This window comes from Arachis stenosperma, chromosome 1 (genome assembly GCF_014773155.1).
Source record: "Arachis stenosperma cultivar V10309 chromosome 1, arast.V10309.gnm1.PFL2, whole genome shotgun sequence".
In the NCBI taxonomy this organism is placed as follows: domain Eukaryota; kingdom Viridiplantae; phylum Streptophyta; class Magnoliopsida; order Fabales; family Fabaceae; genus Arachis; species Arachis stenosperma.
In genome coordinates this window covers 79,353,505-79,365,401 of record NC_080377.1, presented here as the reverse complement: position 1 = coordinate 79,365,401, position 11,897 = coordinate 79,353,505, and the positions used below count along the sequence as shown (strand labels likewise).

Here is an 11,897-nt window from a genome sequence, read left to right as displayed (position 1 = left end):
AATGCCATGATTTAAAGTCATTCAGATTTAATATAAAAAAATAATCGGTTTAGATATAAGGGAATATGCATTATGCGGATATGCACAAAAAGAGTTGCATGGAAGAGTTGCAACAACAGCGTGATGTAGCAGGTTTTGTAGAAGTAAGCATGCCACTGTCCACTGTAGTCTTTTGTATGATAGATTAGCATAATGTGCATGTGTGGCTTTAAATGGGTGAGCCAGCCAATAACATTATCGATTGAGAATGCATTTTTTGGCCCATACAAAGAAAAAAGAATTGAAAACATTTTTTTAAATTAATTATTTATTTTAATACCAACAAAAAATATTACTGATAATAGTAAGATAGTTTATGATGGTCATCAGGTATATATTATTAATTATTATATCATAGTAAAAATTTACAAATATGATATAAGAATAAAATTATTTTACGAACTAAGTTGAGATCAATAAAATATATTATTAGTTTGAAAATATTTTTTTTAAAAGAGTCATTTAATTGATTAACTAATGTTCTTAGTTTATACTCTTTTTGTCGAAGTACATCAAAATTAGAAAAGAAGTAGGCAGTTAAATTATTTTTTTGAAAGGTAAAAATATTAATATTTAAGTATAACATTGTTTGTGATGTTGTTGTAATATACAGTAATTAAGAACAAAAAAAATATTTATTTTTTGTGTATTTCTGTAAGAAATTTGAAAAATAAATATAATAAAATGAATATTAATAATTATAAAATTTAGTGATTCTATTAGCATGAATTCAAAATAGAAATAGTATTTATTGAGAAAAATAAATATTAGTTCTAATATCTAAGAGTAGAACAAATTCATAGCATTAATAATATTTTTTTTAAAAAAAATAGATTGATTGTAAGAAAAAAGAATGTCAAATAATTTTAATTTCAGAAATTATGAAAAAAATATAAAATTATTAGAAATAGAGAATGACATAAAAAAAGAAGTGGAGTTACTAAATTAGAGATACTAAAATAATATATTTTATTTATGGGTTTAGTTAATACGTGTTATAAAGACACACGATAAATTTATTATTAGTAAAAAATTTTAAAAATTTTTATTTAATAAATATAAAATAAATGCAATAAAAAGTTAAATTTTTTATATTTTTAATATAAAAATTTTAATTTTATAATCTTAATTAATGTGTTTTAAGAACATAAAATAAATAATTTTTTAATTATATTTTTTAGATTACAATATTTTATTATGAGTAATATAACACATCTAAACTTTTTTAGAAACAAAGTTCAACTAAGTTAAACAACAAAAATTTAAAATAATATTAGTTATAATTAATTTTTGTTATGTTAAATTAACTTAATTAAACTTAGTAAAAGTGTTTAATTAAAGTCAACTTGCATATACCACCTGTAAAAATAGCTCAACTCTATTATCTTTATATTCTCTCATTCTTCAACCATCCTTCATAGTCTTTTTCTTTCTTATCTCTAGGATACAATTGTCATTGCCAACTTGAGTGCAGACAAGTTTTTTAAGCTATCGTTTCGTATACCAGTACTCCAATAAAGTACACTATAGTACCTGAAATGTATCCTATTATAATATGCATATAAAAGTTAAGATAATATTTTATATAATAATATATTCTAATTTAAAATTTTGTAATTAAAAATTATTAAAATAATAATATTAAAAATTTAATCTAATCTTTATTTTTTTATAATTTTACATCTAAAAATAATTTTGGTCATTGTTATTTAAATAATATTTTATTAATTATAATTACTTTTGAATCAAAGTAACATTAATCACGTTAAAACAAATTTAATTTTAATTAAAATCAATTCTAGTATAATTAAATTGAATTCAACTCTAATTTACAAAAACTAAACTATATACACAATTTGTATCTGATCTATTTATGTTAAAAATTATTTTTATAAAATTGTTGTTGACTTAATTTTAAATTTTTAATAATTTAACTGTTAAAATATATGTAATACAAACTAAAAATTTTTTGGATAAACTTAAATATTTGACAAATTTTATAAAAAAGTGTACTTTTATCTGTATAAAATAAAAGTAGTTGTTGTAATTATTATTATTATTATTATTATTATTATTATTATTGAATAATGATTTTTTAAGAAAGGGATGAGAAAAAATTGGATCTCCTGGTCTGGGTGGGGAGGGTGGAGCGTATCTTGTTTTCTTGTGTGTTGCCAACGTATTGTTTTTGTTGGTATTATTAAATTATGAGCAATAATTTAGTTGGGAACAAAAATAAATAAAAAATGCAAGTGTCAATCATGATGGTTAATTTTTTGTGCTTCGAAAAAGCATTTTAACAGTGTGTCATACAACCGACTATATAGACACCAAAAAAATACAACCGACTATATGAGTATATGACTAAGCAAAGTTGTAAACACATCACAACCTCTCAACACAAACCCTTTACCATTCATTCTCCTCTTCTTCATCACTTAAGAGAAAGCAAAGTCCTCTTTTTCTTCTTTCTTACTTCTCTTTTCTTTTCAATTGAGACTTCAATTACTGTATAAGCCTTTACATCTCGTTTGACCTTGATCACTGCCACAACCACTATCTTAAGATTCATTCATTTAGAAAGGGAGAAGTTGGAGCATCATGGATTTTGATCTCAGGTCTAGCGTTCATTCTGCTAAGCACCTTTCTACGGTCCAAGCTTCAAGGCTTCACTCTGGTACTCTTCTCTTTTTTTTTTATATTTTTTTTTAATTTTTTTAACATGCTATTCCCATGTGTTGTTTTGTTTGAGCACCTTTTCCTTGTAATTTTGTTTTAAGTATATTTTTCTATTCTATTGAATTTAACTTTTTTTAATTAAAATTCTGCAATTTTTGTATCTTGTTTGGTCAGGGGCGGAGCTAGGCTAACTATTTAGGGGGGCGATATTTAATAATTTACTACAAATATTTTATATTACTATTTCTACTGATAAAATTAAAAAAAAATATATATAATCTCAATCAAAGTAAGACAATAGTATATAAAAATTACCACTTACAGTTTTGTATCATGAAAAAGTTATTCGACGTTTTTTTCGATTTTTAAAATCATCTATAATTGAATTTGTGTCGAAATAAGAGTCAAAGAAGTAAAAAATAAGAAGATTAAAGAGATAAAAAAAAAAAGAAGAATAGAAAAAGTTGTTACCTGAAATTTTGGAAAGTGAAAGAGGGAAAGAGAAGAGAGAGAAACTGGCGCTGGGAATTAGGATTTAGGAAATAAAAAAAGAGAATGACCCGATGGGAAGAAAACTGGTTATATACTGGAAAATTAAAAAAGGGGATGGGGAATGAGTTATTGGGCTATTTGTAGAAATTAAAATGGGCCAAGGGAGTTGGGAAAATTATGAAATAAAAAGGGAGGGGAGGGCTGGGAAATAAAGAAAACGGGGAGTAGAGTTTTTTTTTTTTTAAATAAAACTAAAATTTTGGGGGGCCATTGCCCCCCTTTTTGTATATGTACCTGCGTCCCTGTGTTTGGTGGTGTTACATGTTTTGATATGAATTTACGTTTTTTGTTACAAGTGATTTTGGATGTTCTGACTTTAAATTTATCACATTTGATTTTAAAGTTGTCATTTTTGTTCTATTCACAAGCAACCTGCAACTATCATTACAAGAATATTTCTAGGCATTCATTATTGTTGCAACATATCTGGAGGGTGAAGGAGAGAGGCCACAAAATATTAAAACATACGAGAGTCTGCCACTACTTTTTTTTTCTAGAAAAATTTTTTGACTTTAGAAGCTGATTATCCATAAGAAAATAATAATAATAAATCATTAAATTATTTTTTTTACCCAACGTTTTTCTTTTCTTTTAATTTTTTTTGTCCTTAATGTTTGTTATTTTGCTAACGGTTAATTAAAGAAATGTAAAAACTTATATATGGTTATATTAATGCGAAGTTGATAAATAAAAATTATTAAATAACAATTTAATGAAATATCATCTAATGATTTTTAACTGTTAATTTTGAGTGATGTTATATGTACACCAAAATCAGCCCACTAAAGTCAGCTACCAGTATAAAATACATATTGAAATATAAATACACAATAAAAATAAATTAAACTACACATGTATTTATACACAAATACATTAGTGACTGATTTTGGTGTACAAATAGCATTTTTGATTAATTTTTTATAAAAGCAATTACAATTGAGTCTCCACTTTAGAGAAAAATTGGTCCATAGCAAAATGGATAATCATCGTGATAGTAGGAATATTAATAAAAGAAATGTTAAAATATGAGAAGAAGAAGAATAGAAGAATCCAGCTGTGGGGTTTGTGCATGCTATAAATGTCGGCATGGCTTCTAAAGAGGGCATTGTGGAAGAGGAATCTAACATGCTATGCATGCAAATGAACATATTAGTATGATTGAAGATTTCTTAATGTGCTTAAAAATTACTATACAATATGTCATAGTTGTTAGAATTAATTCTTCATGCGATGTGAAATTTGAAGAGTTTTCATTTATGTGTTATATATGATCAAATATTCAAATGGATCTAATTTGCAACAATTGTCCATTTTTTTGAATGGCTATGATTGTCATTTCACAACTATGAAAGAGTCACTAATTGTGTTTAAAGCAACTGGGCTATATATATATATACACAAAAAAATTAATTATCACATTAGTTATTCATATAAAATACATATTAAAAATATATGAAATAACATTATATATATATAAATAAATATATAGTGCTTGATTTGATGAGTGATTTTTATGTGTATATAATAATTTCGGTTTTTATGTATACTAATTATCTTCAGATGTTAACAGTGGTTAAGTTTTCTGATCTTAATTTAGACAAATGAATTGTTGGAGCATAAAAGTTCTAATTTATTTAGGATGTTTAAAAAATTTTAAATTGACTAAGTCAGCACAATTGAAGTTTTGTTGAAAGTCCTTTGTACTCTATATCTCTAGTAAAGAGTACATGTCAGTTTGAATTGACTTTTGAAAAATGTACCTTTTTTTTCATTTTTTTAAAAAATATTATTTTTAATAGACAAAAGCTATTTTACATTTGGATACTTTTTTTTAAAAAAAATTTTTAAGTATTAAAACATTTTTTGCTTTTGTTTTTTTTAAAAAGTAATGTATTGTTAACTTTTAAGAAAAGCAAAGATGTATCCAAATAGATTTAAAATTGAATAAAAGTACTTTAATTTAAAAAAAAAAGTATTTTTTTTATTCAAAAATGTCAATCCAAACCAACACTAAATTACTTAGTAATATCACAAGTTACAACAAATGATTGAAGAACATCAATAGGTTTCATGTTGAGTACTTTAACAACAATGTGTGTACATAAAACATAAGCTATCAAATTAGCCATTATGGATTTGGTAGCTGATTTTGTATGCACACGTAATATGGTTGGTACTTTAATGACATGGTTAAAATATTTAGCTCGGACATTGAATCATATAAAGAAGTTTCTACTTTTTATCCTAGTGCTATCTTCTTGGGTTTGACATGTTCGCTAGAAGAAACTAAAGAGCATAAATGAGCCCTATCATATTCATATATTTGTTGTTAATTTCTGAGTTTCTGCAGTTGTATCAATGTATCAAATGCTTGTTATCATTTCTTTGTGGAATTATTGTGCTGGAAATAGCCTGTTAACTAATCCCTTTAAACCAACAGATGATTATTCAGTGTTCCAGTATACAGACGTAGATGACGATCCTCAATCTCACTTCCGATGTCCTTTCTGTGATTTTGAAATTCAAGTTCGCGTCCTCTGCAGCAATTTAGAAGAGGAGCATTGTCCTGACCTAAAAAATGTGGTATGACCTATCAAGAAACTTCTAGAAACCTTTAGATAGGGATATCAGATATGGACCTTTTTACTTAAAATTAGAAAAGATGAAATAATACATATGTCTAAATGGTTGAAAGATGATGACGGATTCAATGTTCCAATCTCAGGTTTGTCCTGTCTGTGATCAAAATTTAGGGAGGGATGTTATCAGGCAATTCACTCATTCAAATCCACGAAAGGTGTGCTTTTTACTTTCATCAAAATTTGAAGTGCAACCTGGCACATTTTTACCTCTATCTGCATATATGTCTCATCTAACTCATTCATTGAATTTGATATTTTGATCTATAGTGGATGTGGAAGTCTGAGAAATATAATTTCTGGTCGGGTAATTCAGCTATGCTTGGCAAGAAATTGGCTGCAATGGGAAACAAGCAAGAATCAATGCCGGATCCGCTTCTGTCACCGTTTATCTGCAACATGCCTGTCCCAAGCTCTAATGACATCCACCCTAATGAAGACTCCAGCTCCAGCAAGAAGGACTTAGACATTCCTGATGCTAAAAGGTATGATCCTTTTAGGGATTTTGAAGCAGTGTTAAGTTACTCTATAACTTGAGAAAACGAGAAACTTTCTAAAGCATGTAAGTCAGTAAGTGTGTCACACGGTAGACAGAACTCGGAATGCCAAGGTGCACGCATTCCTTAGCTGCCACGAATACTACCTTTGACGGCCTGCATCTAGCTTTGCCTTGTGCTGCTAATTTCCATAACTTGAAACTCGAAAACACACCGCTACAATTACCACTGTCAACATGGTGAGGCATGTGCTTTGTTATGCGCCTTTGTTTTTGTTTACCAAGCCTGTTTCTCTGATCCTGAGCAATTTAGACTAATTTAAATATTTGTTACAAGTTAAAAAAGATTAATAACATGATAAATGATTGATAACATCCAAAAAGAAAAGATCATAGTGGAGCATGATGCACCATCCATGGTATGCTTACCAAAATGCCCAAGCCAATCAATTGAAACAATCAGAATTATTCTCATTTTAAGATAGTATGATCATGCCCTGTAAGCTTAGTAGTTAGTATCAAAAGTGGATTTAAGCCTCAGTAGTTCGTAAGATTGGCTGCCTAAACCAAAAATTATCTCCAAAATCTCAATTGCACTTATTAGGTTCTTGAGATTGGTGAAAGTCCACCACGTTAGTCTCTAAGAGTGTGATGAGTCACTTGACGGTAAAAGGGCTGAGTGACTAACATGGTGCACTTTTGCAAATATTGGAGACATAATTGGTACAATTGAGATCTCAGGACTATTTTAATGCATGCAGCCAATCCAAGGGACCGCTTTGGAGCTTTACTCATCAAAAGTGAATTCGATAATACACTGCTGAAATATTGTTTTATGGCTTTGCAGGTCAGGGACAGATGCACCACGCATTGGCAATGAGCAAGATCTACAAGAGAGAAAGCTGAGGGCTGATTTTGTTCAAAGTTTGGTATTATCAACCATACTATAAGACCGTGATGGTAGAATTTGCAACATCCACGTTGAAGTCATGATGAATTGGCAGAAGCTGCTTTCATAAGAAGATGACCTTTGATGAAGATGCTTTTTCAGCATAACTGGGATTTTAGTTTGGTGAACAAGATTAGGAATGCGTAGTAGTAGTACCGTAGCAGTATAACTGTATAAACAGTAGTAGTCTCTTTGGTGATGCAAATTTAAAAAAAAAAAAAAATATTGGAGGCTGGAGGGGTTGCCTCATTCTAATGCCCTTTGTATTTATTTAACTATTATTATTATTATTATTATTATTATTATTATTATTATTATTATTATTATTATTATTATTATTATTAATTTGTAATTACATTTTCATATTTTTAATTGAATTTTTAAATTAATTTAATTTTTTTATTTTCTAATATAATAAAAATATTTGGATTAATGGAATATTTAATTTTGGAATTGAAGATATCTTTAGTAATTATTAGATCTCTAACGCATTGAAATTGTTTGTTTCAAGGGAATTTGGGAGAAAAGAAAACAAAAGGAAAGAAAATGGGTGAAAATTAAAATTTTTTCCGTTTGGATCACTAAAGAAAACTAAGAGGAAATAAAAAAAGTGGAATGACGTACAATCAAATGTTTTCTCTTCTTCCATGAGATGAAAATAGATAAAAAAGGAATAAAAAAGATACAATTACATATTTAATCTTTATTAAAAAAATAATTTACAAACATTAGTGTTCATACCCTGGCTCAACGCCAAGGCTCAGGACCAAACAAGACAAAAAGGTCCAATCCATAGATTGGCCTCCCCACATAACCGACCTCTTCTCAAAAGGTCGGATTCAACACAGACGTCACTCTAAGGAAGTCGGGATTGAATGTTAGCTGGCAGATAACACTTATTCAAATAAGTAACTGCACCTAAAATCTCTCAACCCACTTCCAGGAGCCACATCTCAACTTTCCTAAGATAAAGGGACGGTTATCCTCCTTAAAAGGTGGAACCACTCCAACAGTGGTTATTAGTTCACCACTATAAATATACTGACACCCCTCAGGTATATCTAAGTTCCAATACACTCTAAAACCTGCTTACCCCCTTGCTAACTTAGGCATCGGAGTGTCTTTGCAAGTACCACCCCCCATTCCTTTATACATACAAGTCGGATGGTGACTCCTTGATACAAACCAAGTCGGAGTCCTCCTGCTTCAGACGATTGGGCCAACCTTATCAGTCTAACCCATCAATCTCCGGTTACTCATTGTAACATTGGCGCCGTTGCCGGGGGCCCACGAGATCAACCAGTAACGGTGGACGATTCACATGAAGATGGCCACATAGCGTCCAATTCTGAGCAAGAGAATCAGGACGTTGGAAACCATGATGCGGATATAGTCACCCATCAAGGGGTGACAAACCAACATAGAGAGGGCACCTCTGGGTTGAAAGACCCAAAGGCAAACTCTTCTGAAGGGTGCGAATCTGGAAAGGAGGGACAACCCCATGCAGCTGATTTCATGTGATTGTTCCACGGCCACCAAGGGTGCCTGGAACAGTTGGAACAAGAACTGAAGCGACAGCGAGAGGCGGAGAGAAACTTGAGAAACGAGATCGAGCGACAAAAATAGCTAGAAGAAAAGCTCCTAAGACTGGAGTCTGCTCTTAAAAGTCGAAGCTCTCGCAGTGACAGAGAAGATTCTCCCCTAGGAGGAGAAGACCCGTTCAGCGAGGACATAATGAGGATAAAAGTTCCAAGGAACTTTAAAAGCCCTGATATGGACCTCTATGATGGAACCACTGATCCAAAGCATCATTTAAGAAACTTTAAAAGTTGGATGTATTTGGCCGACGCTTCTGATGCTACTCGCTGCAAGGCTTTCCCGACAACCTTGACGAAAGTAGCGATGAAGTGGTTTGATAGTCTTCCCCCAAGGTCGATCACCAGCTTTGACGACCTCTCAAGAAAGTTTCTGATGCGATTCTCCATCCAGAAAGACAAAGTAAAACTCGCACCAAGCCTCCTGGGAGTAAAACAGGAGGTCGAAGAACCTCTGAGGGACTATATGGAGAGGTTCAACAAAGCGTGCTTGGAGATTCAAGACCTGCCTACGGAGGCAGTGATCATTAGCCTAGTAAATGGACTTCAGGAAGGCCCCTTCTCCCAGTCCATCTCAAAAAGGCACCCGACCTCTTTGAGTGATGTACAGGAAAGAGTTGAGAAGTACATCAACATGGAGGAAAATTCCAGGCTTCGAGAGCCAAATTGGCGACCTGGGCACTCTCACTCGTTAAAAGAGAAAGAGAGAGAGCCCAAGAAAAAGGAGGAAGTTGGCCCAGAAAGGCCTAGGAGATATCACTCTTATACTCCTCTACGAGATTTCCTAGTTGATGTCTACAGGTAAATTTGTCACATTGAGAGACTACCTCCCCCTAGGCCTATCAAAAATAAAAAGGGGGGGAGTCGTGGTGACTACTGTGAGTACCATAAGCTATATGGTCACTCAACGAATGAGTGTTACGACCTGAAAAACATGATAGAAAGGTTGGTCAGAGAAGGTCGGCTGGATAGATATCTCGTAGAAAGGTCGGATCATCACAGCAAGAGAAAGCGAGACGAAGAGGACCGAAGAGATCCATCACCAAATACCCTGGAAAGACATATACATATGATCTCAGGGGGATTCGGTGGAGGCGGCCTCACAAAGTCATCCCGCAAGAGACATTTGAAGGAAGTCTACCACGTCGGGACCGAAGCTCCCAACCTTCCTACCATCTCTTTTACTAAAGAAGATGGGCAAGGAATCATTCCTGGACATGATGATCTAGTTGTGATAACCATGATTCTTGCCAATGCCCATCTTCACAGAACCCTGGTGGATCAGGAAAGCTCAGCCGACATCCTGTTCAAACCGGCATTTGATAAGCTGGGGCTAGATGAAAAGAAGTTAAGAGCTTACCCCGACACTCTGTATGGGTTGTGGGATACCCAATAAAACCATTAGGATTCATACCCCTACATACAACTTTTGGAAAAGGAGAAAAATTCAAACCTCTGAGTATCGACTTCATAGTCGTCGATGTGGGTTCAGCATATAATGCTTTAATAAGCAGAACTATCCTAAATCGGTCCACCCCGCACCTTTGCATGAAATTTCCAACACAAGAGGGAATAGCAACCATCAGAGGAGACCAGAAATTGACAAGAAAATACTACAATGAAAGTCTGAACCTGAGAGGAAAGGGCAAAGAGGTTCACACCATAGAGCTCGGAGGAGTCAGAGCTAAGAAAGAGTTGCGCCCACAGCCCGGGGGAAAAACTGAAGAGGTGCAGATTAGAAAAGAGAAAGGAAAAAACACCAACATAGGAGCCAACATGAAATAAGATCTGAAATATGAACTTATAGGGCTCCTACAAGAAAATTCCAACCTCTTCGCTTGGAAAGCCTCCGACATGCCAGGAATAGATCTCGAGCTCATGTCGCATAAATTGGCGGTATACCCCAGATCGCGGCCTGTTTAGCAAAGAAGATGGAAGCTCGGACCTAAACGGACTCAAGTAGTGGAAGAGCAAGTACAAGCCCTCCTAGCAGGGCTTCATCAAAGAGGTTAAATATCCAGCGTGGTTGGCAAATGTAGTGCTGGTAAAAAAGCAAAACGACAAGTGGAGGATGTGCGTCGATTACACTGACCTGAATAAGACGTGTCCGAAAGACCCATATCCATTTCCAAGCATTGATACCTTAGTAGACTCCAGCTCAGGGTATCAATACTTGTCTTTTATGGACTCATACTCGGGATATAATCAAATTCTGATGTATAAGCCGGATCAAGAAAAGACATCTTTCATCAAGCCAAGAGCAAACTATTGCTATGTGGTTATGTCTTTCGGGCTAAAGAATGCAGAAGTCACATACCAAAGGCTAATGAATAAGGTGTTTGCACCTCACCTTGGGAATCTAATGGAAGTCTATGTAGACGACATTTTAGTAAAAATCAAGGATGAGGCCGACCTCTTGGCTGACCTATCGCAAGTCTTCCACACCATTAGGATGCATGGGATGAGGTTGAATCCCGCAAAGTGCACCTTCGCGGTGGAGGCAGTAAAATTTTTAGGATTCATGCTAACACAAAGGGGAATCGAATCCAACCCTAACAAGTGCAAAGCTGTCCAAGAAATGAAAAGTCCGACTTGCTTAAGGGATGTCCAGCAGTTGAATGGCCGACTTGCCGTCCTCTCTAGATTCCTGGCAGGATCAGCATTGGGATCTCTATCACTTTTCTCTCTACTAAAAAAAGGATGCCAGTTCGAATGGACTCCTGAGTGCGAGGAAGCATTCCAGGAATTCAAAAGATTTTTAAGCCAACCTCCCATTCTGACCCGACCTACATTTGGGGAAAAACCCGTCATGTATTTGTCTATAGCAGACAAAGCTGTAGCATCAGCTCTAATACAGGAAGACGAGGTCGGGCAGCATCCTGTATATTTCACACAATAAGAGTTCGAACGAACTAGCCCATGAAACAAATCCTTCAGAAAATGGATAT

General features: G+C 33.3%; 1 protein-coding gene across 1 annotated transcript; it reads left to right on the top strand.

Annotated features, from left to right (window-relative positions):
- The first annotated feature begins 2,407 nt into the window (after positions 1–2,407).
- Positions 2,408–7,748, top strand: LOC130955554 (protein DEHYDRATION-INDUCED 19 homolog 5-like). Its single transcript, XM_057882478.1, has 5 exons — positions 2,408–2,716; positions 5,711–5,853; positions 5,996–6,067; positions 6,180–6,394; positions 7,253–7,748. The coding sequence occupies exons 1-5, from the start codon at positions 2,641–2,643 to the stop codon at positions 7,353–7,355; spliced, it is 609 nt and encodes a 202-aa protein (XP_057738461.1). The 5' UTR covers positions 2,408–2,640; the 3' UTR covers positions 7,356–7,748.
- Positions 7,749–11,897: the final 4,149 nt, after the last annotated feature.